This window comes from Chenopodium quinoa, unplaced genomic scaffold (genome assembly GCF_001683475.1).
Source record: "Chenopodium quinoa cultivar QQ74 unplaced genomic scaffold, ASM168347v1, whole genome shotgun sequence".
NCBI classification, from domain to species: Eukaryota; Viridiplantae; Streptophyta; class Magnoliopsida; order Caryophyllales; family Amaranthaceae; genus Chenopodium; species Chenopodium quinoa.
The window spans coordinates 4569918-4597180 of NW_018743331.1; the positions used below are offsets into that span (position 1 = coordinate 4569918).

The 27263-nt window shown below is 33.8% G+C and overlaps 1 protein-coding gene across 2 annotated transcripts; it reads right to left on the reverse strand.

Moving 5' to 3' along the window:
- Positions 1–654: 654 nt before the first annotated feature.
- On the reverse strand, positions 655–25733 carry LOC110737806 (anaphase-promoting complex subunit 6-like). Of its 2 annotated transcripts, XM_021918151.1 has the most exons (16): positions 25174–25728; positions 23666–23800; positions 22706–22779; positions 21824–21863; positions 21458–21503; positions 19442–19521; positions 18904–19085; positions 18683–18808; positions 15248–15322; positions 13056–13181; positions 12373–12442; positions 10002–10084; positions 2699–2812; positions 2010–2109; positions 1106–1141; positions 655–881 (listed from the first exon to the last, which is right to left on the reverse strand). In XM_021918151.1, the coding sequence occupies exons 1-16, from the start codon at positions 25417–25419 to the stop codon at positions 774–776; spliced, it is 1641 nt and encodes a 546-aa protein (XP_021773843.1). In that variant the 5' UTR covers positions 25420–25728; the 3' UTR covers positions 655–773. The 2 variants fall into 2 exon arrangements, with proteins under 2 accessions (XP_021773843.1, XP_021773844.1); XM_021918152.1 differs by lacking the exon at positions 2010–2109 and having other exon boundaries at positions 25174–25733.
- Positions 25734–27263: the final 1530 nt, after the last annotated feature.

Genomic DNA, 27263 nt, shown 5'->3' on the forward strand with positions numbered 1-27263 from the left:
CTGTACATAATTTTGTTATGTTTGCTTCCATTAATAGAGAAAGCTCACATCTAATTCATCAAGAAGTGACAGCTCATCTTCAATGGAGAAAGCTATGGAGGAGAGAAAGCTCACCTACCCTTGAAGGATTAACCATGCCCTAAATTACTCTATTTTCCTTAGGGTTTTTGTTTAATTCGACAGCGAAACCACCTTTAATGTCAGTGTTGGTTCACAAGGAAGATGAAGATGGTGGTCACTGGTCGGCTCATAGTTAGAAGATGAAGGTGGTGGTCAGTTTCTGGTTGTGGATCGAAGGAGGGAGGAGATGAAGGAAGAAGATGGCGGTGGTTTTGATGGTGTTCAGAGGAGGAAGAAGGAGATGAAGGAAGAAGAAAGAGGATGAATTTACAAATGTACCCTTCACTTTATTGCGAAAATGACAATTTTAATCCTTGATAAACTTGTCCAAGTTTATCAAACTGATCGATTGGGTCTACCTCCTAAATTATTGTGTTCACACAAGTCAAAATTTGAATCGGATATTTTCAGGTCGATTTCATATCAGATCGGATGTGGGTTTGACACCTCTAATTGTGCGAGAAGAACATCTCAACCTCCACAGTACTTTGAAACTCTAATCTCCAGTGTCAAATTTTGTCAATAGCTATAAGTGATTCAGATTTTGGAATGATGTTAACATAGCTTTTAAACACAATATTGATACATTTTGTGTATATAAGAATGAATTGTTTCTAAGACTACACAACTTACAACTAAAAGGATACTCTGTACTAGGAGATCAATCCTGGAATAGAGTCAGGATCACAACGGCTCTCCTCCGCAAGTGCTAGAGTTAACATTTCTGTACAAAACTGATCGTCTGGCTTCAGCCACAATGCCTGTTGAGAAGATGTGAAATTATTTGCTAAAGAATTCACAAAACAAAAGGCAATGGGGGAGAGAGACAACAAAAGAAAGACACACAAGATGTTCATATTGAAATGTTGCTGTTTGATATTGAACAAGCCAACGTGATCCAAATTCTCCTCATGCAGAAGAGATTGATATACATTATTTTGCGGCAATAATTCAGACAAAAGACAAACATGAAACACAAATTTACCTTGTGATAATGTGTAATGGCAGCACTATAATCTCCCTGCGTGAAACATTGAAACAACAGATTGTTAACATTACCAAAGTGTCCGTACTGTCATTTCTAGGATGCTATGTGTCCAAATAGAATGACTGAAGTAAATCACTGAGAGACTAGAAGCAGTCTTATAATCAGTCTAGTAGCCTTGTTTCTTGATGAAAGATAGATACCCAAATAAACAAGTGCAGAGTCTAGTTCATTAGCATGCTCACTTGCACGCTCCTAAGGCCAATGATTCTTGCATAATCCTATACTATATGTGAAGAACATGCATGCTAAACTATTGCTGATGAACAATTCAAGTAGACATCGCAAGGGGAAAGCAGTTTTATAATCATTCTAGCCTTATTTACAGCATAGAAAAAACATTTATTTTTTACGTTCATTAGCATACTCAATTCGAAGGCCAATGATCCCTGCATATTCCTAAACTACAAAGTGTACAGGCATGCTAAATTATCGCTGATGAACAAATAAAGTAGACATCTTGAGGCTGTACTTTCTATTCCTTGGTTGGGGGTAGCCGGTAGGGAGAAGGGGAAGCAAAACTAGAGTTACTGGAAAGGATGTCTAATTACAAATGCTAAAACATGACATTGGCTCATTCAGATCAAACCAGAGAGAGAGAGAGAGAGAATAGGGAAACTTCGGATATCAAACTAGAGTTATTGAAAAGGATGTCTAATTACAAATGCTAAAACATGACATTGGCTCATTCAGATCAAACCTGAGAGAGAGAGAGAGAGAGAATAGGGAAACTTCAGATATCAAACTAGAGTTATTGGAAAGGATGTCTAATTACAAATGCTAAAACATGACATTGGCTCATTCAGATCAAACCCATAAGAATATAGATTTGAACAATACACACCTTCAAATGATAAGTGTAAGCAAGACCTGAATAAGTACTTAAACTCTTGGTAGATAAATTTAGTGCTTTCTCATAATATTTGATAGCCTCAGGATATATCCTGAAAAATAATAACAAAAAAAATACCATGAAGCCATGGGTCTCATTGCATAGTAAATTAGGCAGACTTCTTGTATATTTGCAATATGAAACCGCATAACATCAAACACAAATCAAATGCAGTCAATTTACTAATACATTCAAGAAGTTTAAGCAAAAGGGAGCCGAGAGGACTTAAATAAGTAAATCCTCATTTTTTTTTTGAGGTTTTCAAGGGGGTACTCACTTTCTTCACTTGCCAGTTCCCACTAAATGCTCATTACACGAGCATAAAGGTTATGGGGACTTATGGCAACAAACACCTTAAAAAATGCAAGTAGCAGGGAATTGAAAACCTAATAATGTATTCTGAAGATACAACCAGAAGATACAAGAAAATTAGAGCACATACGGGACAGATGGGCATAAATTAAGATGAACTGAATTCCGTAAAGATAAAGTAATATGGAATCAGACTAAGTTCCTATAGAATATTTACAAACGGAAAAAAAAAAACAAAAAAAAAAAAAAAAAAAAAAAAAAAAAACAGGGACTATGTAAAAACTCAACACCTGCATCGCAAATATAATTAACTATAAGAATGAACATACTTTAATTTCCTATATGCATGCGCAAGATTGACAATAGTGGGTTCCCATGTTGCGTTCATGGATGCTGGGATATTCGCCAATGTTTTCTCAAACCACCGAACTGCTTTTTTGTACCTGAAATTGCATAGAAGCTGCAATTAAAAAATGAGGATAGATAAAACCCTAAGAAAACATATATACTGAAGTTTTGAAAGCATATTGAGGAAGTCTAGTCTTTCCCTATTCATCATGCTAATACACCAAGTGCAATAAGTAAACAAATCTAAAATAAAAATCTAACCATGAATTCTAAAGCAAATCAGAGGTGAAAACACAGAAACTAGTTCAAGATACAAAAAAATCGTACACTAACACACATAGTTTTAAATCTTGGATGCAGCCACATTCATTGTAAGGCCCCGTTCACTTCACCTTATTTTTGTTAAAGTGAGTTTATTTTTACTGAATTGAAATTATTTTTGCCGAACTTAAATTATTTTTACGTAACTGAAATTAATTTTACTGAACTGAAATTATTTTTGCTGAACTGAAATTATTTTTGTTGAATAGAAATTATTTATACTGATTCTTTGTTATATTTCGTCTTTGAAGTTGCCGATTTTTACCGAACTGAAATCATTTTTGCTGATCTGAAATTATTTTTACTGAATTGAAATTATTTTACTGAATATTATTTTTTTTAAGGTGAAATGACCAGGGCCTAACTATAACAGTCACGTAACCACATTCGCATGCAATGCGGGTGGAAAGTGGCTATTGCGGCCTAACATGTTGGTTGTGGTAAGCTCAAAATTCTTTGTAGCTTCGTGATGCGGAGATGCGGCAATGATTTAATACCATGCTAACATAATCTGAACAGTATTCCAGACATAAAAAAATAAATAAATAAAAGAAACTACTACAAGTAAAAAATCCCAAAAAAAAAAGCCTAATCGTGCAGGACATGGGTAAGAACACGAGTGATAACTGTTAACCAATATCATGTTAACTATTATCATCATAAAGACAACATTAGGATAGGTTCTGGTACTATTACAATTCAAGTAAACAACAATTCTAGGTTATTCCCCGGCTTGTTAGGTTCGTATTCCTAACAAAGCAAAAAACTTTGCTCAATGCTTGCTGGGAGAAGCTACACTCAGTTGCATGTAAATCTACATGCAACCTAGTAAAACAACCTAATGTGCTTTTATAATCATATAATGTGCATTTTATTTATTTTTTTAAAAATGTTATGCGCCTTTATAAAGATGTTTATGCTCTTTATGCTACATTCCTTTCTACCCCCTCCGTCACTTTTTGATGTGCCTATTTCTCAAAAAATACGATAATTATGGCGAATAGAGGTAATAGAGAAATATTGTATGGGAAAGATAAAAGTAGAGAATATTGTAAGGGAATCATAAAAAGTAAAGAATTTTGTAAGGGAAAGATAAAAAGTAAGTAATGATTATTTGGATATATGTGTATTTTGTATGGGAAAATAAAAAGTAATGATTATGTGCTATTTTTAATAACAGACACAACATTCACCAAAAAAATAATACAGGCACATTAAAAAGGGACGGAGGGAGTAGTTGTCTATGTGCTTTTATTTATTATCAATGTTCTTTCATAATAATAATAGTGTTTTTATTATAATGTTATGTGCTTTTGTTCAATACACATGTGCTTTTATCACAAGAAATGTACCAAAAACCTGGGTTGCACAGGGGTAGCGTATTGGAACATACACCTGGTTGCACAGGTTAGTTTTAATATATTTCTTTTTTTTTTTTTTTTTTTAAAAAGCAGTTTTAATATTAATCTATTACAGTAAAAAAGAAACACAAACATATTGAACAAAAGCACATAACATTAAAATAAAAGCACATACATTGTTATAGAAGCACATTGATGATAAACAAAAGCACATAGACAACAATAGGAAACAAATAATAGCATAATAAGCATAAACATCATTATAAATACACAATTTTTAAAAACAACACATTATTACTTTCAACAATGTTTTCCTTTGCAAGTATATCCATGCATTAGTACGGGCACATTCTAGATCCTTTATAGTACATCAATTTCGGCCAAGATTATATATATACATATATGATGATAAAATACGTTTTCAAGACACAAGGTAAAAAAAAAAAAAATTACCTTTAGCATTAACATTCTCACCACAACCAAGTGTGACTATGTCCCTTTTTAAGAAACCAATAATACAAAAACCCAACTACTCCAAGCTTTTATTACATTAAGAGTCAAACTCTTATAGCACAAGGTAGAAGGGTCTACCTTTAGCATAAACATTCTAATCATAAACAAGTGTGTTTATGCCATCTAAAAGAGACCTATAATATTAGAACCCAACCTGTGTTAGGCTCGTTCACTTCATCCTACATGTATATATATATATGTTGTAAAAATAATTTCACTTCAGTAAAATTAAATTCAATTCAGTAAAATTAAATTCAATTCAGTAAAAATAATTTCAGTTCGGTAAAAATTAGTACCATTATAAAAGAAATATAATAGAAAATCAATAAAAATAATTTCACTTCAATAAAATTAATTTCAATTCAGTAAAAATAATTTAACTTCAACAAAAATAATTTTATTTCAGCAAAAATAATTTGGTTCATTAAGAATAAGGTGAACTAAACAGGGCCTTACATGGACTTAAATAATAGGATACGATACTGGTACGGATCTGAGTGTCTGATACGTCCATGGTTCAAAAACTCGACCGTTACATCGCGAATCGGCCAAGATGTAATGGATTTCGAAGTTACCGTTAAGATATTTACCCGCTTTACAACACCCCGCGATTTCGGCCGATATGGCCGTTTTGAACTGAAATTCTGCCGCATCAAACATTACCAGCAAAAAACCGAAGAAAAAACACCGAATTTAAGCTCTCTAGACATTTTCCAACAAGTGGTTCTCAAATCTCCATAAAAGTCGAGGAGTTTTCTCTACCGAATAAAAAAGAAATCTTTTTAATAAAATGGGGTTGAGTCGGTTACAGCTGGTTATACCTCTTTTGAAGTTGACCGAACCCCACCCATTCTCTTTCCTTTTGCTTTTTTCTTATCTCACATCCCACGTGACCGCCACCCCTTCTTTGTCCCTTTTTTCAATCACTCCCTCAGTCACATAAGTAGAAGCCTATATTCCTTTTTGGGGTAAAAATATATGCCTATCTCTATTTAAAGAATGTACTTTTTGACAATATTCCACTCTTTTCGATGAGTTGTCATCATTTTTCTTTTATTTTTTTGCGTTTTTACATCATTTTCCAACACTTTCTCTCTCCATCTCATCAATTATTACCAACTTCCATTTTCTTTCACTGTATCTCTCTCTAACCCCACACACATATTTGTACTTCTCAATCATGTGTTTTAAGGAATCTCCAACTTTCTTAATTTCCGTGAAAACGGGAAATAGGCTTCTAGTTATGTGACGGAGGGAGTACTAATTTGCTTCCCAAGCCCCACAACAACCAAATATATATATATATATATATATATATATATATATATATATATATTTTAATTCTAAAATATAAAGAGTATATGAATACTGAGTAGTAAAAAGGGAAATACAGCAGTATATTTGTATAAGAATATAAGATATTTAAAATTCATGAGAAAAATCATTGTAAAATACAGAGTTTAAAACATAAATATATTTTAACTTCTTACGCGACAACAGCGATACGATCCGCGATCAACGCATCAATTCCGTTACATAATCAGCGCGACCGTTTCCACGATCGCGACCGAAACCACATTTTCGAACCATGGATACGTCAATCCTGAAATTTCTAAACATGGGGACTCTGTCCGACTTTTGGACATGGTGAAAGTCTTTATTTTTAAGAATCTTTATTTTTAAAAATGTTTTTCAAAAGGAAATTTTAAATTAAATATACAGCCTTTATTTATTTAATTTTTCTATCAAAAAATAAAATTCAATAATTTTTAGTGCGTGAAAACTAAAGTATCTCCATTCCTTGTTAAAGATAAAATGAAGTGTTTGCGTGTATGTGAGAAGTTAGAAAAATGATTTTATTTCCTAATAGTTACGAAGTTACCAGACTCATCACGTGATTAGTACCTTTCCAAAGAAAATAGAGAGAATGAGTGAGGTTAATACTTAAAAGCTAAAAAAGAAAATCCCATGTTTACTAAGGCCATGTATCTAATTCATTCTCTCTATGGAAAATGATCTATGTTTCCCTTTTCTTTTTTTTAATTCTTTTGACCCCACTCATTCTATTAAACCTTAGGGTCATCTGGTATCGCAATTGACCATCGTTTATTAAAGTAGAACAAGGTTGGAAAGTTAGATAATCCCTTCTTTCATGCACCCTATTTGAAGGATCATGTCTCCTACTAAGTGAACATACGGTACAGTCATTGTCAGCCAAGTTCAAGTAGTGAAGCCTTAAACTAAACCATAGTTTACTTAAAATGGATGGTTCCTTGATGAAAATTGTTTGGAGAGGGGGGGGGGGGGGGGGTTCCTGCTAGGTACCTTTGGTTTTGGAGATTCAGGCGTGTTTCAGTATTTCTTTGCTACCAGCTACAGTTAATAGTCTGATTCTACAAGTGCTAGGGATTCCTTGTGTCATTTCAATTTCCTTATCTTGTTCTGGTTACCAAACTGCTATATAAATCATGATTGGCTTTTATATACCAATATCTTTTTTCATAATAACATTAGCAATATATAAAATTCAATACTAACAAGACATTTCAATTGTCAGGTTAATGAATCTCAACTCTTAAAAAACTCAATAGGGAATTAGCTCTTTCAAGTCACACTTTGTTAATACTTTGCCTTAAAAAATATTGCTGTTTAGGTCTTGATGAGTAAGCATTTGAAAAAATTAGTGACTGACCATAGTATCCCTCCAACCAAACCATTATTCATTGTCCATGAAAAGCTTGACTCCAAGGAAAGAGAAAAGATGATTTATAAGATGTCGAAGAGAAGACAAGAGGCAAGGAAAGATATTGGCATGGTAAAGTGTGTCAAAGATAAGAACCAAATTGTTCTAGTACAAGATGAGGACATCAAGGATAGGTGGAAGGGGTACTTCGATGAATTGTTTAATGGAAGCCATGGAGTTGTAACAGGAGATACCTCTATCAGTGATGAAGAAATCAACATGGAGTATGTGCGGAGGATTAGGAGAGTAAAGGTGGAGATTGCACTGAAGAAGATGAAGCCTAAGAAGGCGATTGGCCATGATGGTATACCGATAGAGGTGTGGAGGTGTTTGGGTAAGAATAGTATTGACAGACCTCTTTAACAAAATATAGAGGGCTACAAGGATCCCGCAAGATTGAAGGAAGAGCACCTTGGTCCCGCTTTATAAAAACAAAGGAGACACTCAAGATTGTTCTAAGTATCGAGGGATCAACCTTATGAGCCACACTATGAAGTTGTGGCAAAGAGTGATTGAACCTAGGTTGAGGGCTTACACAAGCATTCGGATAACTAATTTGGTTTTATACCTGGTAGATCTGCTATGGAAGCAATCCATTTAATAAGACAAATAATGGAGTTTTAAAAGGTAAAGAAGAAGGATCTTAGGTCTTTATTGATTTAGAGAAGGCACATGACAAGGTGCCAACTGCCAAGAGAGGTACTTTAGTGGGCAATGTTGAAGAAAGGTATCCCACGAAGGTACGTGAACCTGTCAGGACGTATCAACAAACGTGAGGACATGTGGAGGGTTAACAAAAGATTTCCATATTACAATTGGATTGCATCAAGAGTCTGCATTAAGCCCTTTTCTTTTTGCAACAGTTATAGATGAAGTAACCAGACCAATTCAAGATGAGGTTGCATGGTATATGTTGTTTACGGATGATATCGTTTTGGTGGATGAAACTAGAGATGGGGTTAATGACAAATTGGAGCAATTGAGGCAAAGGTTGGAATGTAGAGGGTTTAAGCTAAGTCGGAGTAAGACGGAATAGTTGGTACGCCGCTTTGGTGCTCAGAGGAGGGACAAGCGATGATGTGGTGAGTTTGGATGGAAATGGTGACATTGATCAAGACGTGGCCCACAGGATTAAGTCGGGGTGGCTTAAGTGGAGAGCGGCCACGGGAGTGTTATGTGACCAAAGCATTCCATTACAGTTGAAGGGAAAATTCTATAGGACTGTCGTAAGACCAGTGTTGTTCTATAGTACAGAATGTTGGGCTTCTAAGAAGGAGCACATTAAAAAGATGAAGGTTACGGAAATGCGCATATTAAGGTGGATGTGCGGGAACACTCTGAGAGATTGATTGATTGATTGAATATTTCCAAATGTCCACCCTCCACTAACTTGGCTCTCAATCTATTCTTGACCTAATTTTTGGCATTTCATATATATCATAATCATAAGCATAACTGCACTACTGTGCTGATGTTGCCTTCTAGTCCATGATCAAGACCGAATTCACAATAAAAAAAAACAATTACAAAGAGAAGGGAAAATATGCTCAAAGAGAGCTTATTTCACTTATGTAACCTTCACCATAATAAAGCTCTCACAATTCCTAAATCACTGTGTTAAATTTTAGACGGCAGTCTAAAAGATGATTGGTAGCAGCTAAGACAAAAGTGCAGGGTGATTAACTAGAGTGTAAGACATTATGCGGACCAACTGCAATAGATATGACTGCTTGATCAAGCAGATCAACTATAAACGGGTTTTACTGGGAAATACTGTTCCTGTACACCTATGCAGTAAAGGAACCTTACCAGTTCTATGTACTACCTTTGTTCCCGAAAGTTTTTTGCGGTTACTTTTTGCACACAAGTAATGTAACTGGTGAGAGAGTGAGTGTAAAAAAAAGGTGGATAGAGTAGGATAGAGTGTAAAAAGGTGGGTGAAGGTAAGAAAAAGGTGGTAAAGGTAAGAGTACAAAAGGTGGGTGGTTTAAGAAAATGTTGGAATTTGGAAAAAGTATGAGAGATTGGAAATATGTTGCCAAAATTGGAATAAAGTAAAAGTGTAAAGAACTTTTGGAGGTAGCCAGGTAGTACATTATTATGCATTTATGCTGCACCTTCTACAGAAGAAAACATAAGATTGATCAAATAGATTCAGAGAAAGCACAATCACCATTCACTATACAAGTCTCAGTATTAACAAATGCGTAAGTGGACAGCTTTTATATTTATTGCCAGATTTAACAAAAACCATTAGAGAAAGAACCAAAACATCACTTAAAAAGAAAGAGGGGGGGGGGGGGGGGGGGGGGGGGGGGGGGGGGGGGGGGGGGGGGGATAACTTACTCCTTCATGTGATATGCAACAACACCCAATTCATTATACACCAGAGGATCAGAAGAGCATATTGTTTGGGCCTGCAAAAAGAACTGTAAGAAAAAAATCAGTTTAAATCTACAGAGTACAGGACAAAAACTATTGAGAAAATTTTTTATCAATCAATGGGGGTTGATAAAAACGACAGATAAGAGTGCATAATTAAACAATGAGATGAACATGGAACAAGAAATCTAACAGACTATACACATTCAATGGGAAGAAGTGGACCTTTTGGGAAAAAATCTAATTAACTTCCTTGAAAGAGGCTGAACACAAAGGACATCTTCCCAGAGCCCTTCATGTCCAGAGCATAATAACAATAACTTGAGAAGTTCAAAATTTAAGCTAAATATTCAAGAGCAATCCAAGGACGCAAAGACAGGGAGAAATTAAGTTCTCACCCATGATCCATATAACGCTTTAAACCTAATAAGGCGTACAACAATTAGCTCACAAGGAGCACTTAGTCAGCAGACTGATCTTTTAATTTTGTCTAAATTAAGTGGTAAAAATTCATTTACGCCTTACCCAACAAAAGAATTTTGTAATTAATTTAGAAGAAAATAGACAGAACAAATTGAACTTTGTAGTACATCCACAGAATTATTAATTACAAAATTTATATCAAACAAACATAGATAATTTATCTCATCTTGCTATGCAAACTGGTTAGCTATAAACATGGATTTTTATTCTAGTCTATGATTCATCCACGGGCTCACATTTCCGCTCACGTCTAATGGTGCATCATCATTGTTGAATTCCTTTCTGGTATGTGAAGAATTAAAGATGATACCTAATCGTGAAATTTGCTAATCAGAACCTCTTGTAAGGATTCCTCATTTCATATTAAGGCTTCAAAATTATTTGCATTTTCATAGTGTTGCAGTGATGCTTACTCTCCAAGGACAACCTGATTTCTTTGTTTAAGTATCACTCCCTTTGCACCCCTTTAAACATCAAATTTGGGTTGAACTCTTTTAGGAGAGAAAATGTAGTGGAATTTTGTTGATTATAGGTGACTAAAAGTAGTAGGTATAGTTTAGTATTTTTTAGAGAAAGTGAGAGTTATTGAGGGCCAAAGGTGGGGAGATAAGAGGATTAAGAACAAAATTTTACTTCATAAATCCAACCCAAAATGAGAAATCAGAAAGTTATTGGGAAATAGGCATTTTGTGAGAAATGAGAAGTTTGATAAACAACAGAGATAGTAAAATCATAAAAATAAATATCTTACAAATACACATTAAGGCGGATCTAAGATCTAATAAGATCCTACATGAAAAATAACAATGTATAATATTATATGTTGATGATCATATATGGTAAAAGATTTTTGATTTTGACCTAAAAAGTAAAAGTTTTGTAACTAGAATGAAACGGAAGAAGTATATGGGAGTAAATACGAAACCTAGGAGAATGTTCGGTCTTCCACATATGAGTCGTGTGCCTTTAATAGGAGGAATAGGAAACAGTGTACCCGAGATTTTTCTATAAAAAAATGGCTTGGGGTTGGAGGAGATGGTTACTAACTGAAACCTTTAGGATAAGCAATCAAAAGTTAAGCTCTAATAGTGTAATCCTTTTTCAAATTATCTTAAACTCCTAGTTGGTTTAGTAAGCTAAAAAGAGTTTTATCAACAGTTCTATGATCCAGTTATTTGGCATCCATCATATTTACCCTTGTAAATTGGAATCTATATTTATAATAATTCTTCTGCAGAATGTCCATATGGCACACTCCACTTGACTAGCATCTTTGGTGCCATGTTATACACTAAAATAACAATTAACACCACTCAAGGTATAAGTTAGGACTTAAGAGTTAGTAAGATATTGCATCGAATGGATTCCCTTCTCTTTTTATCTTAGCAAACAATAAAAACAAAATTTTACACAATGAACAAGCCAAATGCCAATACTTGAGCCAAAACATCTTGACAGAAAGGTTTGATACCATCAATCAATCTGATAGCAGAATCGTGACTGTTGAATCAAATAAATTTTAAACAGCTAGAAACACAAAGCCAAGGCCAAATGAAAAACAAGGGGAAATTTAACCGACCTAGATAATGTTTAAGGTTACTTAATTTAATATTATTGGTTGTAAGTCTCCTAAATCTTTCTGTTACTCTCACCTATAATGCTGCTTTACTTTAAGCCCAAACTTATGTAGCTAAAATTTATTCTCCCAAACTCACCAAACCTTTCTCTTCAAGATTGCCACGGAAATAACTGGCTATTGTACTTTGCAACAAAGACATAGAACTAGAATACTAGCCTCTCATGCATCACATGAAATTTAAAACTACTTTACTGCCAATATATGGTGGCTCACCTGCTCTGCAAGTTTGAAGCTGTGTGTTCGCATGTATTCCATGCCAATATACAAGGTTGGTAAATGACACCTGTAAGAAGATAATTTCAGGGAAAATAGTCAAATACATGGTGATAAGAAAACTTAAAAAGACATATAAGGCTTGCAAAGCAACTTTTATAGTTCCAAATAAAATTCATTGACAAGATGAAAAAAAAATATATTAAAAATAAAATATTAAAAAAATAAAATAAAAATTACAATACAGAGCCAAAGCAAGGGCAACCAAAGGCAGGTTTTGACAACAGCTAACAGAAAAATTAAGTGTAAGACCCTTAAAGTATCTGTAGTAATAACACCTAATATATAGCTGGACAACTAATAGTAAGAAATTATAAGAACCACAGTTATACATGGCTTTGTTGGCAATACAAATGACCATCTTCTCAATGAGTGAGATACATACTTTGGTGACAAAACTAAATAACATTGACAATATTCAAACCAAATTAAATTCAACAGGGGTACAAGTAATTGAAAAGTTAAAGTCAAAATAAAATGCTCAGTCCACAGTGAGTACAATAAAATTATGAAGTCATATCACATTCCACGAATAAAAGTGCTATAATAGCAGTTAGCTGAGGACAAAGAACACATAAGGGGGGGAAAAAAAATTCTTGACTAGATAAGACCATAAAAATTACCCAGGAAACAAACGAGCAGCAGTGCGGTAAGCCAACATTGCTTGATCACCTTCTTCTAAAGCAGCATATGCATTCCCTTGACCAATCCAAGAAGATAAAAATGTTCCTTCTAGACTTGTTGCTTTGCTATAGAAAATTGAAACATAGAAGGTACGAGATTATATTTCAGTAGTCTCATGTCATACAAAGTTAAGTTAAAAGAATCAATTCCAGAAACAATACAAGTTTGTGGCAGCAAGGTAAACATTCCCTATTTCCATTTACATGACATGGATCCAGTCCATGATGTGAATATTCAGAAGTTCTAAAAAAATAGTCTTGAGAAGTTAATTGTTTCGCATATTTAACAATAACTGCTGGAATGAAAGTCAGATTCCCATAAGTCCCTCTTTGATACATAGACCAAGGGAGATATGCTGATCTCCTACATAAAAGGCACAGAATCAAATGAAAGATTACATACAGAATCAGTAGCCCTAACCCACATAGTGATGTATATCTTATTCAACATTTTAATTGGCTTTATCTTTGCCATTAACACGAGCCTCTCCCTGTAAACAGACAAGCTTGATTTTCAAAACTTTATCTTGCACATAAGCCAAGCATATAAGTGAATAAAACACGTTTTTCCCAGGTTAACACTTTCCCTACTAGAAATGAAAACGTGATGAAACCTATAACATAAAGATTAATTATCAAGCTTAGCACAAGGAACAACCACTTAAATTTGTACGTACTAAATTCAAACCAATATTCTTTAAATGATATATAATTACATTTCCCTAGTTATCCTTGGTTTAACTTACTCCTTTTTACCCTTCCATTAACTAGTTACCTTGTTAACTCCCCCCCCCCCTTCCCTTCACTAACCCTTTCATATAATGTTTGCTTCAAACCTATCCTAAATTTCATTTAAATTTGTGCCCCTAAAGCTGTTAAAAGTAACTCATGTTTGAAAGGATGGTGATGATTATCCACCTACAGAGATTAACCTCTGTTTTATAACTTTTATTCTTGATGCCTATAGCTTTTTTTCTTGATGCCTATAGCTTTAACAGCTGCAAGGGGCCAAGGGCTACCAGTTAAGCCAGTAATACCAAAATACCACCAATATAGCTATAACTGGTACAAATGGGCAACCACCGCTTCTCCTAACCATCGATCAATATATCCTATCATTTAATATTACCAATAGTTAGTATATGTTGGCAGAGCTTAGCACAGTCAGGCATAATTAACGGGTATGGCCATCAAGATTGCTGCTGCAATAAAATCAAGCACACTAACAAAATAGGGGTATGCCCATCAAAAGCAAGACAATCAAGCATACAATAATAAGTGTATGTGTAAAACTTAAACACTAACCCAGCATACTACCAGTACTTTTACAGCATTTTTGTAAAGCTGATGTTTACAAATTTCCAATAATATTCAACTACATAATATTATGCTGAGGAGGCTTTAATTATAGTGGTACATCTCATCATCTTTTATATAATTGCATCAAAAAGTACCTTGAAGTCAGGGATAAAAAAAGATACTAGCATACTACTGTCTATTTACTTATTCAATAATATTATATGAATGCGTTTACGAATGTTGGTGTGCAGTTTATGAATCTTTTTTATATCTATCTACAAATACAATAACAAAAAAATTTGGCATATTTTGAAATTAGAGAATTGCAAGGAAAAATTTACTCTTCACTTTGATGATTCAATAAGGTATTGGCAATGAAACAAATGCACCAGGAAGTATCTTCATATGTAAGAAATGTAAATAAACTTTCACCAAATATCTCTTCTAGCTCATAGAGGACAATGGCTTTGGCACATAATCTGAAAGTGCAGACCATCTTAAAACAAAGAGATGGGAAACTTAGGTGACCTAGCAAGAACCAGATAAAATATCTGAACATCTGAGGAATAGCTTAGAGAAAAACAAAAGGCACAAAACAAAGCTTTGAGAAACAGGATCAGTCATTCAAGCAAGAAATACAAAGTAGACATAAAAGCATAAGTCCTGAATAATAAGTTGCAAGTACAACAAATTAAAAAAATTTCCCAACTCCCACCAGTAATCAAATATCATCCACATTGTTTATGGATCTTAGCCTCCTTATGTTCTTACTGTATTGCATGGATTGCAGATTCATAATTTGATATTAAAAATGTTGCCAAAGAAAGTAATACCTGAAATACCGGCGTGATTGGTCATACTTTCTTATGCAGTAATAGTAACATCCTACAGCAAACCATGACAGAGGCCTGGAGAAAAGAGAAAAAAAAATCAAAACAGGAATAGAAATATATTAAAAAAATAGAAAAAAAAAGGCTTTTCCTGACAAAATGGAGCACAGAGCCCCAAGAACCAAAAATAAAATTGATGCCAATGAATTAAGACATGATCCAGGGGCAAAGGGAGAGGGGGACACGATCCAGAGGCGGAGCCCCACAACAACAACAACAACAACAACAAAGCCTTAGTCCCAAAATGATTTAGGGTCAGCTAACATGATTTGTCATAAAGGACCGTACAATATAAAGGAAGTGACATAACAAGATAATCATTTGAAAGAGTTTGAAAAAAAGGTGAGTAAAGTGAGCAAATGAAAGAGCATCCAAGAAAAATTAAGGGAGTTTTAAAGGAGAACCAAGAATAAAATTCAAGAAAGTTTTACAGGAGTAGCTAAAACATTGGAGTAAAAAAAAACATAAAGGTTTGAGAAAACTTTAGCAAAGGAAAACAATACAACTCATAAAACATTAGTGGGATAAAATAATAAAACTAAATAAGAAAATAAATTTAGAAAGTAAATATAAAATCAAGACACGTTGTTGACATGAATTTTCTCTCCACACCACCCTATCCAACACCATATTTTCCTCATTCCCCAAAGCACTCATGTCACTCTCAAACAATCACCCTCTCTTCCAAGTTTTTTCATAAAATAAAATAAAATAAACTAAAAAAAATTCATTTTTTTTTTAAAGTTTTATTGTTTAAATTCCAATTTGTAATTGTTTGCTTGTTAATATTTTACACGTATATTCGTAAGGGATGGAGGAGGAAGATATTTGCTTGTTAATATCTTACATGTATATTTGTAAGGGATGAAGGAGGAAAGATTTTTGTGGATGACTATACAGAATAAACACTTTTGGTTCATGTACCCAAACCTACTTATGGGATGAAGGCTTTGATTATTAATTGATTGATATATGTAGTTTAGAACTTTGGATTACTTGAGCTGTTTTGAAAAAAATTTGAATCACACACTTGTTTTGTATAGAATTATAGAATTTATTATTTTATGAAAAAATTAGGGTTGTTCGATTGTTAATTTTTTACTTGTGTCAAATTGTTTAATAATTTTGATTATATGATATGATAATTGAATTATTGGTTTATATTTTTCAATTTAATTACAACATGTCAAATGTTCACTTAATTCAAACAAATCCAAGACAACGGGACAAAATACCCGATCTTCAACAATTTATATTTAAGAGAATGAAATCCCAAGGATATGATTGTCTTCATTTAGTTTCCCCCAAACTTAAGAAAATAATATGGAAATAAATGGTTCAAGTACTAGTAATCTACCACCAGAGAAGGAAGAATTGATATTATGATGTACTACCTCCGTTTTGCTAAGTTAGTTACTATAGCTACGTAAATCAAGGAAAAGTAAAAATAGGGACCTTACATATGGGTACTTTTGTAATAAAGAGGAGAGAGATAGGGAGTAAGTGATTTATTAAATAAAATTGGCCCCACAAAGTAGAGGTGTGGATGATAAAAACTGAAAAAAAAAAGTTGTCATAAAAGAAATAAAGTAAAAGTGAGTAAAACTTAGAAAAACGAATGAAAACGAAAAGGGGAGTAAGACTTAGGAAAACGGAGGTAAAATAACTTCTTCCTCATGATCCGAGAAAAAAAGAATGAGCAAAATAAATTATTCTCCAAATCAAAGAAATGCAGTGAGAATAGTTTATATTCTAAAATAAACCTTGCCAACCAAAAATGCATGAATGACTTCCCTCATAGACAAGTGTCTGATTTATATATATTTTTTCATCTTTTTTGGATTGTATGAACAAATATTTTGTATAATAAAAACTATCTATCTGTCAAGAATATTTTTTCTACATTTTTGTAAAATTATACAATGTCCATTTGTCCTCCCGGCTTGAAATTTCTAGCTCCGCCTATGACATGATCATTCCATAGAGTCTGATTCAGATATTTCCAAAACAAAATAAATGTGTAAGAAGAGATGTTTACGGAAAAAAAAAGGAATAAAATCAAAGATTCTAGAGAATGATGACCACTAAGTTGCAGCACTTCTGCAACTTCCTTAGAAACAAGTGCTATTATTATGCAAAAGGTACACTTCAGCTTCCAACAAATTAGAGGGAAGGAATGCATTATGAAATCCCCTCACAAGTCACAATATTGTGTCTAGTAGGAGGAGCCTTTCAACTTTGAGGCTTTGAGCAACTCAGAGGACAAAAAATGTTGGGATCCTCTCACTATTCTATTATTATGATGGAGAAAGTGAGAAGCCCTATTGTTTGGAAAAATCATCAGGTGGGAGAGTTCGATATGCAGTTTCTAATCAAGAGAGCAACTGTACCACAGTATCAATAGTGCTTTTCATCCAAAAACAAAATTGCAGATGATAATAAATCAGTGAAAAGACATCATGGAAAGAGCTAAGAAAATAAGCAACGCCATATTATCATTGGTCAGCTCTTAAAGAAATTGATGTTCAGAGAAGACTAGTATAATTTATACATATTCAAAAGGAATACAAGCATCAATGTAAATTTAGTAAAGCAACTTCATCCATGAACTTTTGGCACTGCAGTTTAGGTAACTTCAAACCTTATGTAAATTGTTAGAAACAATTTCCATAGAAGAGAGCTAGAACAGAAAATCTATAAATACTACCCCCATTTCATAATTTTCTCAACATAATCTGTTTTTGTCCATTTCATAATGTTCATAGCATATCTACTTTATTCTATTTTTGGCAAACCCCTTTTACTTTCTTACCCTTCTAGCCTTACAATATTTACACCTTTCCACTCACTCTCTTACTTTATCCACCTTTTTACGCTCTCTCTTACCTTGTCCACATTTTTCTTACATCAACCTACATTTTTACACACTCTCTTGCCTTAATTCTTTTGCAAACATCAAATGGTAAGAGTACTATGAAACAAAGGTATATTAAGGTGGCTTAAACAATAAAGCATGCAATACATGCATAAGGGAGGCTAAAATATGGTCAAAGCAAACCAAAAGTTGGAACAGAAGTTTGAACCCCCACCCCCCCAAGCCAACAATCTATTCTAACAATTGTACCAAGAGTATATATGGATTAATGGATACAATATAGGATTTCACTTTTTCTGGACAAAAATCCTCACAAATCAATAATTACTGAATTGATCCACTGGGTCATGTACTCATATTAGTTGAATGAAGTAAGATAAACATCATTACAAGCACAAGAGGAGCACGTAATGTAAAGTAGCAAACATTCAGAGGTGCGTTATTAACAAAGCAGATATAATTATACCCTAAATAACCATTAGGGACTAGAGAAAATGTCTCACTTTTGAGGATGATCTTTGACCAAATTGCAAGCCATAATATAGAGCTCATTTGACTGGCCGAGTTCCATGGCAGCAGCTAGATGTACCAAAGTACACTTCAGATGGAAGGGATCTTTTTCAAGCAATCTGAATGGATTAAAATATAAGACGAGAAACTTCAGCCTAGTCTGAATAGAGTTAGCTATAAAGGAACACGTCATATAAAACATTTAGAAACTCACAATGAAGTTAGTTCGAAACATTTCTGATATTCACCGCATTGATGGTAATATTCAGCTTTACAGGCCAACAAGTCAGTGTTATTCTTCAAAGTTCCATTAAAGGATGAATCTGATGAAGGACTGCAGGCATTTTCCTTCTCAACATCATCAAACATAGCTTCTACAACATTCTCTTTATCTTGCTAAACACATACATACGAATAAAACTAATCAAGGACATGAAAAAAAAAAAATTATACAGTTTCAATAATATTGATAAATATGACAAAATCAATCTATATTCTTCTTTCACAAATGTTGTTCATGCATTAATTGCTGCCCATTTTCAACATGAATTGCCCATTTTCAACATGAATTGCTATTAGAAAAGCAATATGGATAGAGTTTATTTTATTTTTTATTCCTCTATATATATGACTGTTTTTCAAAGAAAAGGATTTTCAATACTTAAAATAAGAAATAAGGAGGCACCAAACCAGATATTTCCACCAACAAGATGTCCTCATACTTATCTGTACACCAAAAAAAAGGTGCTTACCTTCTTTATTAGACAAGTATAAAATGAAGAAAGCCACCCGTCTTCATGGCTAAATTGCAATGATGAAAGTAGAGAGGATTCTGAAGAAAAAAGAAAAAGGAGACAGTTGGACATAAGACATTGGAAAAATGCAAAATTGTCTTCACTAAAATATTACATAAGCTAATCCAAAGGTTTCCATGACAAGGCAAGATGTTATTTGGAAATTGCTAACAGTCAGTATAGTTTTCAAAATCTACTCCTAATTGAATTTTACTTTAAAGATCATCAATGATTTACATCAGTCATCAGCCCTAAGCTTGCTAAAAGAAACTAGCTTAGCTGGTAGTATCTCTCAAAAAAAGATCTAAGAACAGGATTCAAATCTTTCTACTGCAAATTTTCCAACAGAAAACATTGATAAGTTTAATTATATATAACAAAATATGCCTAACTAGAGAAACACGGAGTATACAGACATATACCACTTATGTAGAATCTCCGGCAGTTAAATCAAGCCACACATACTAGAAAGTAGAGTTGATATATAACAGTTTTTTCCCCCTTTCGTTGATAAGATTTTAATGTCTGACCTAATTTTGTTGTTGGAGATTTCCACATCCGATGTCAAATAATAAACATTTGTTCACATATATTATAATTGGGTATATTGTTGTATATTTGCTTACATGGGTATGTCTACGGGATTTCCATAATTGGATATTGATACAAATCGAGCACCTTACCATCTTTAAATGTGACTTAACCTTACCCTTCTAGTGGAAGTTTTACATGTCGATTAATAATACTAATTGTTTAAGGGGTCTTTTGACCTTCAAAGTTATTTGGTTTAGTCATTTGGGCTTAGCTTAAATATAGGGCTAATTTCAGCTTTGCTTAGGAACCAAGAAACCTAATGGGAGGGCAACTTGGGTTGCAAGTAGGACTGTAGGAGTGGTGAATTAGAGGGTGGAAGTGATGCACATGCTTGCTCTCCAAGGCATCCTTCACATATTTCCTTTTTTTTCTATAGTATACTTACTTTCCAAAAATATTACTACCTCCGTTTCATAATGTTCTTAACATATTCCAATTTTGCCGGTTTCATAATGTTCTTAACATATCAACTCCTTTTTTAGCTACCCCTTCTACTAACTTATCCCCTACCCCACCATACTTACGTCTCTTCACCCACTATCCCACTTTACCTACCTTATTCATATAACCACCCACCTTTTTACACTCTCTTACTTTATCCAGCTTTTTCATACATACACACACACCCCCACCTTCCCCTTGCCTTAATTCTTATGAAAATAGTAAAAATTAAGAACATTATGAAATGGAGGTAGTATTTATTTTTCTAGGTAAGTATAGAGTGTTAGGGAGCACCAAGTTAAAACAATTAAGTGGTTGTTTTATATGTTCGGTTGGTGGCAACATAGAAATTAGAAAATGAAATTGCCTATGATGTTTTAACTCTCACCAAATGGATGAAGTTGCTTACCTAGTCCCCCCTAGGTAAGTAGAACTTTACATGGGAAGTAAGCTTCCAACATCCAACTACCAAACTTTGGCAATTTTTAGGCAATAAAACATCATAGGCATTTTAACTTTCTAAAAAGTAATAATTCCTACAGCTAACAAAACGGCAATCAGTTTGTGATTTGAGTAAATTTAAGCCTTGGCTTGCTATATCTACATGTGTGCTAAATCAAACACTTGAAAGCTTTTTGCTATTTTGAGTTCACCTAGGTTGACAACAGATTTTAGCCCTTTGAGGTTAAGGTACTATCCTTCATTTTGTCACTGGCTTGTGAGTTTCAGCTAAGGTTTAACACACTATAATTACAAGAAACCATCCAAGAATCTATCTTTCTTCAAGAACTTGCAAGTTTCAAATACTTTCACCAAACAGAGATTAAAAATATTATTTTTTATCAGGTATATTTTGTTAACTTCCTTCTCCATTATAACTCCTTAAAGAAAGAGGGAAGTAAAAGATTTTTAAGCTATAAACGATAAAAATTGTCCAACCTTCACTGCATGTAAGCATATGGTTTTCAATGAGGCGATCCAATGCCTGTACAAAACAAGGGAAAAAAAATTGTAAGATCTGTACATTTAGTGATTTTGTCCATGATATTCATGCAATATATCCAACCACAAGTCCACAATAAAAATTTAAATACAACCATTAATAATCAAATGCCAAAAAGACAGGTGGCTAAAAACAGAGGGATTAAGTAACTTATCCACTTTGCATATATATCACTAAAAGGCCCAATTCAGAAAAGTAATATGATGTCTTTCTCAAATAATAAGATTTTCACAAAGGAAAAATTATGAACTTTAAATAAGAGACAATCTAGGAAAGTTTGTCAGCCAGTCTCAAAAGCATACCTCATAACACAAAGGATCGGCTTTGACTGCAGCTATATACCTGAAAAGACAGGATTGTATACACAGTTTGGTCAGTAAAACTAAATTTTTTTACATTATGTGCCCTATGAGGTTGTGACTAATACTTTATATCTACTAACATCCAAGCAGCTAATTGCAACAAATGGTTAGAGCAGCGACTTTTGCTGCTTTTCTGATTTGCTTTATTGCATTATGATAAACAACAAAAGGAGAATTGTTAAGTCTCATTGGTTATAACTTCATAATACTACAACTATGCAATAAAAGTAACACTAAAATGTAGCAGAAAATCATTCATTATAAATATTATTATCTTCTAATTCAATGATCGTCAAGATTGACACCACAGTCATTTATAAAGAAACAAATTGACATAGCAAGAATAAAGCAACTCAACATTGACTTGGGACACGTTTAGTTTTTATGAGCTTTTTGAAATTATATTGTCTGGACTTATATTAATTTGTCTAAAGTTATCTACAGTAATTTAATTTTATCTGAACTTAAATTATTTTGTCTAAACTTATTAGAACTTATTTTGTCTGAACTTATCTGAAATAATTTTCTGAAAATACTTCTCTTGTTTGAACATGTTTACGAACTAAACTAAAACTTATATGAGCTTATATATGGGATTAAGGCTTTGATTGTTGTTTGTTGTTTTTTTGTTATTTAAATTATATGAACTTATGTTTTGAGTAAGATAAAATAAGTTAAAAAAAGATAAAACAAAGAAGCCCTTACTTACGCACACAAATATTCCCAAATAGTGAAAGAAAAAAAAACTGAGTTTTAGACAAAGGGTGCAAGTCAAAGCATTAGATGACAAATTAAAACCACCACAAAGAGGCTGAGACTCACCACTGGCGTGCTTGAGCACGATTTTCCAGAGCCTCATATGCTCTACCTCGGAGAAAACATATAGCTGCAGATATCTGCATAAAAAAATTTTATAGTCAATTTTAATCAGAATCAGTTTTCCTTTTAGCTTCTCCTTAGCTTATTTGAACAATTTTAGCAAAAATAAGTTTAAAAATATACATATACACAACCTCCATCACAAATACCTTACACGTCACTTTTAGGCATGTTTATTTTAAATAGTCTATACGTTCCTATATAGTTCATATGTTTTCCTTATAAGGTCATTTATATTTAGTTGACATAATTCTATTTATTTTCCCTTTGTTGACATATGTTATAAGCCCCGTGTTTTGGTGTATTTCTATGAAAACAATTAATAAATCACATCCCCACTCTCCAACAAAAGAAATGGTCCTCACAACCCATTAACTACAATAAACATTGGGAAATTCTCAATGGTAACCCTCTGTTTTTGCTTATTTCCATTGGTAGCCATTTTTTATTTTGGTTATCAATGGTAGCCTTCTAGTATTAAAAACTTAATTTTGTAGCCTTGTTGAAGCTAAAAACGTTAATTGACTGTTACATTAACCACAATAACTTTGGATAAACTATTGAATAAAAATAACCTAAAACATAAATTAATTAAATAAAATAAATAATATAATATAATAAAATATGCTATTATGTGAAATATTATGATAAGTTTTGAAGTACATTTTCAAAACAACAATTTATCATTTTTTTAATGGTCAAAGTTGTGTGTGTTGGCAAACATGAAACTTCAATAGTTGCGATGTATACTTGATTTCATTTAATTCATTATTCATAAACATTTAATTTTTGAGATTGCTACATTATTAGCATTGTTCATATCTAAAATTTCCGATTTTCCCAATAAAAAAATATTCAACAATTACATGCAAAACTGAAAGCCACTGCAAAGGGAAAACATACATTGATTTCATGGTCTTGAGCATCCTTGTCAAGGTACATAACACTTCTGTCTTTTGTGTCGCTTACATTACCATGTTCATCAAGTTTAGCATCTCCTAGCATTTGTAAACATTGATCCCACTCCTTTAGCTCCTCCTGGATTATGCACCAAAAGTGTAATAATTACCAAGCAATTCTATTGAGTTTGGCCTAGGTTAGATGTCCCACCAGCCTATCCAGATAGACAGACAGATAGGACTAAGCTTACAATAAATGTGCTATGCAGTATAGGCAAAGCCCTCATCATCTTCTTTACATCGGTGAATCGAAAACTAACAAACTTGTGTGTCAAATGATTAAACTAAAGGAAGGTCATACATGTACCCCAACGGACATCAGGTCTGCCCTTTATAAATCATGCTCATCGATCCAGATAGCCCTAAAGAGCATCTTGAATCATGATCAGACACTAACCATTGAACTATTCCATATAATTTGCATTGCATTTAACATATAAAGACATCCTACACATCTAACTTCCAGTCCTCTGCACAACATGGAATCAATTTTTATATAGGTCTCACAATTCATCATTGAAAGCAAATTATTTTCGGGAAAATGCCACAATGCCATGCTTGTAGTCATATTCCTTTCGAGAAAGATTATATAATCCAACATTATATTGTCTCACTAAGAAATTCACTTTTCCAAAATATTAATAAATAAATTAAGTATACACCATTGGATATCCCCCAAACTTAATTTAGTCATTTTAGTTCTGAACCTATGATTATTGTTTTCTAAAATTTTCATCCCTACCCTTGGCCAATAGACCCTATAGTATCAATCAGCTCATCTAAGCGTTATAGGTTAGCCATTTCTTCAACATAACAAAGCTCACTAGTTTAGCTGTTATTCCAAACTAAAAACACCAATCATTAGCGACAATCATATTTGAGATACTTAATAATACAATGATTCCGAACTACATATGCAAAAGCAACCATGAATGAGCACAATTAGCTCCAACAAGAACGTTTCTCCAATTTCACCATAGAATCTTTTGAGAACCGCCATTTGTTCAATTTCAACCAACCGAACAGTCAATACTGCACCAGTGAATTTCATTTCTGATTACACGACAAAACGACAGCAATGACAAAGCCTCACACTTTGTTTGGATAGAAGGAAATGAAAGGAAAAGAAAGGAAGAGAAAGGGAGGGGGACAAACTCTCTTGTTTGGGTAAAGGATTGGGGGAAGGAAGGGAAAGGAGAGGGACCAAACTTATGGATATCAACTAACTTAATTGGTCAAAGTCTTACATATCAGGTATCAAATCCCCTCCACATCAATTTGCCCTTTGCGACTCTCTCTACACCACCAATCCGAGACCATAACGTACTAATCTTACTAATACAATCAATTACAAAAACCCTAAACAATCAACACAACAAAAAAAACACTCAATTAAAATAAAAAAAATAAATAAATAAAAAAAAAGGTAAAGAAAGCGAGAAGAGTACGAACTAGGCATTTGGCGGCGAGGTAACGAAAGCGGAGGTCACGGAGGACAACGTGAGAGGCATTAAGGAGGTGAAAAGCGCGGCGAAAATGGCGGCCGAGGAAGAGAGCTTGAGCTTGCATATAAATATCGGCGGGGTCGGAGGTAAAGGCGGCGACTTTATCGGCGAAGAAAATGGCGGAGGAGTAGAGGTGTTTGCTAACACAGTCTCTCACTACTCCTCTTAGCTTCTCTATTTCTTCTTCCCTCATTTTTCTTTGTTTGATTCTGCAGTTTCAGAGAGGAGAGAGAAACTGGGAGGATGATTGAAGGGGAAAGAGCGGGAGTGGAAGGGTTTTGGTTATGCAGATTTTAATTTTTTTTTTTTTTTTTAATTTTTTTTTAAACGTTGGTTTGGACACGTTCTCTTCGACTTATTTCAGGTACTTATTATTTATTCTTAAATAAATTCAGATCAGCCCAGACCATACCAGAAATATTCAGATCAGACCAGATCAGAATTTTTAATTATCATTTATATATTGCTAAATATCGTTAATTGTGTATTAAAAAAATTTATGAAAATTACACATTTGAAAAGTTCATAATGAGACAAATCTAACAAAATTCATTTTGATAATATTTTTCTTTATAGATTAGCATTAAAATACAGTCAAAGTTTAGTCAAATTATTAAATCAGATCAGACCACATCAGATAATAAAAATTCTGATCAGACCTTATTAAAATTAGACCAGATTTCCTTGTTTCAGGTGAAGAGAACGAGTCCTTAATAGGGATGTCAGTAGGGCGGAGATGGATCTCGGTTTGGTGGGTGGTGGGGCGGGGATGGGGATAAAAACCATACCCGCCATGGGTGATGGGACGGGGGTACGTGGAATTTAGGTTGTACTCGCTCCATCCCCTCCCCGAACCACTTCATACCCGCCCCGCCCCCATTTCGTACCCGCCTGATACCCACATTCATATATTTTAAAAATAAAATTATACTTCGTACACTTTTATACTATTTAATATAAAAATATTAAGTAAAGTAATGATAGAAAGCATAATACGAAGTACTTTGTAATAGACTTATAATATTTAAAAAAAAAAAAAAGTGTAATATTAACAATGATTTTTTTTTTAATTGTCATCAATATTATTTGTATTTGGGAAGCGGGTCTTAGGTGGGGATGGATATTCGGGGGGTGGAGCGGGGATGGTTTTGAAATTGTACACGCGCGAAGCGGGAATGGGGATGAATATTGGACCCGTCGCAGAGATGGGGATGGAGATGGGAATGAGAATGATAGGCGAGGATGGGGATGGGAAGGTCAACATCCGACCCGCCCCGCCTTGTAATACCCCGTATTTTTATACATATTTTCAATTAAATCATTATTTTATGAAGTATTTAAATAATTCGAAATGAATTATTTATAGTATTCTATTAATTTAAAAAGGTTTATTTTAATTAAAGGTCCATTTTTATTTATTTAATTACTTTGAAAATATTTTATTTTGTTATTTAAAAACTTTGGGGCATAATTATTTTATGAAAGGAAATTTTAAAGTCAATGGAATTTAAAAAAAGTCAAAGACTAGTTTGAATAGGAGAGGGAATCAAGGGTATAAGGGGAATTTTAAGCTAGGAGGGTTTTGAGAGAGGGTATAAATACCCATCACATAAGCAAGTTAGACCTTGCCCAAGGTGGAGAATACCCAAAAGGTAAACTCTCTGTCTCTCCTCTAATTTTCTCTCCCCTTAATTTTCCCCCCTCCTCTTTTATTTTCTCACCTCCACGCCACACACCACACACGCCACCCACGAGTGGCCAGCCACCACCACAGCCACCCACCGGTCGGCCACCGCCACCAGCAGGCGCCGGCAGCAGCACCCTCATTAAAAAAAAAAATTCTTCTTTGTTTTAATTCAATCTAACTTTGATCTAATTATTGTTTTGTGAATCGCTAAACATCGCCCGCAAATTACCATATAAAGCCCACAAATATGACTTGGTGTGACCATTATGCCCATTTTCTAAAATTGAAATAATCTCGGTTTAAAAAATGTGGAGCCGTACTAGCTCGCCGGGGGAGACCGGAGGGCAGGC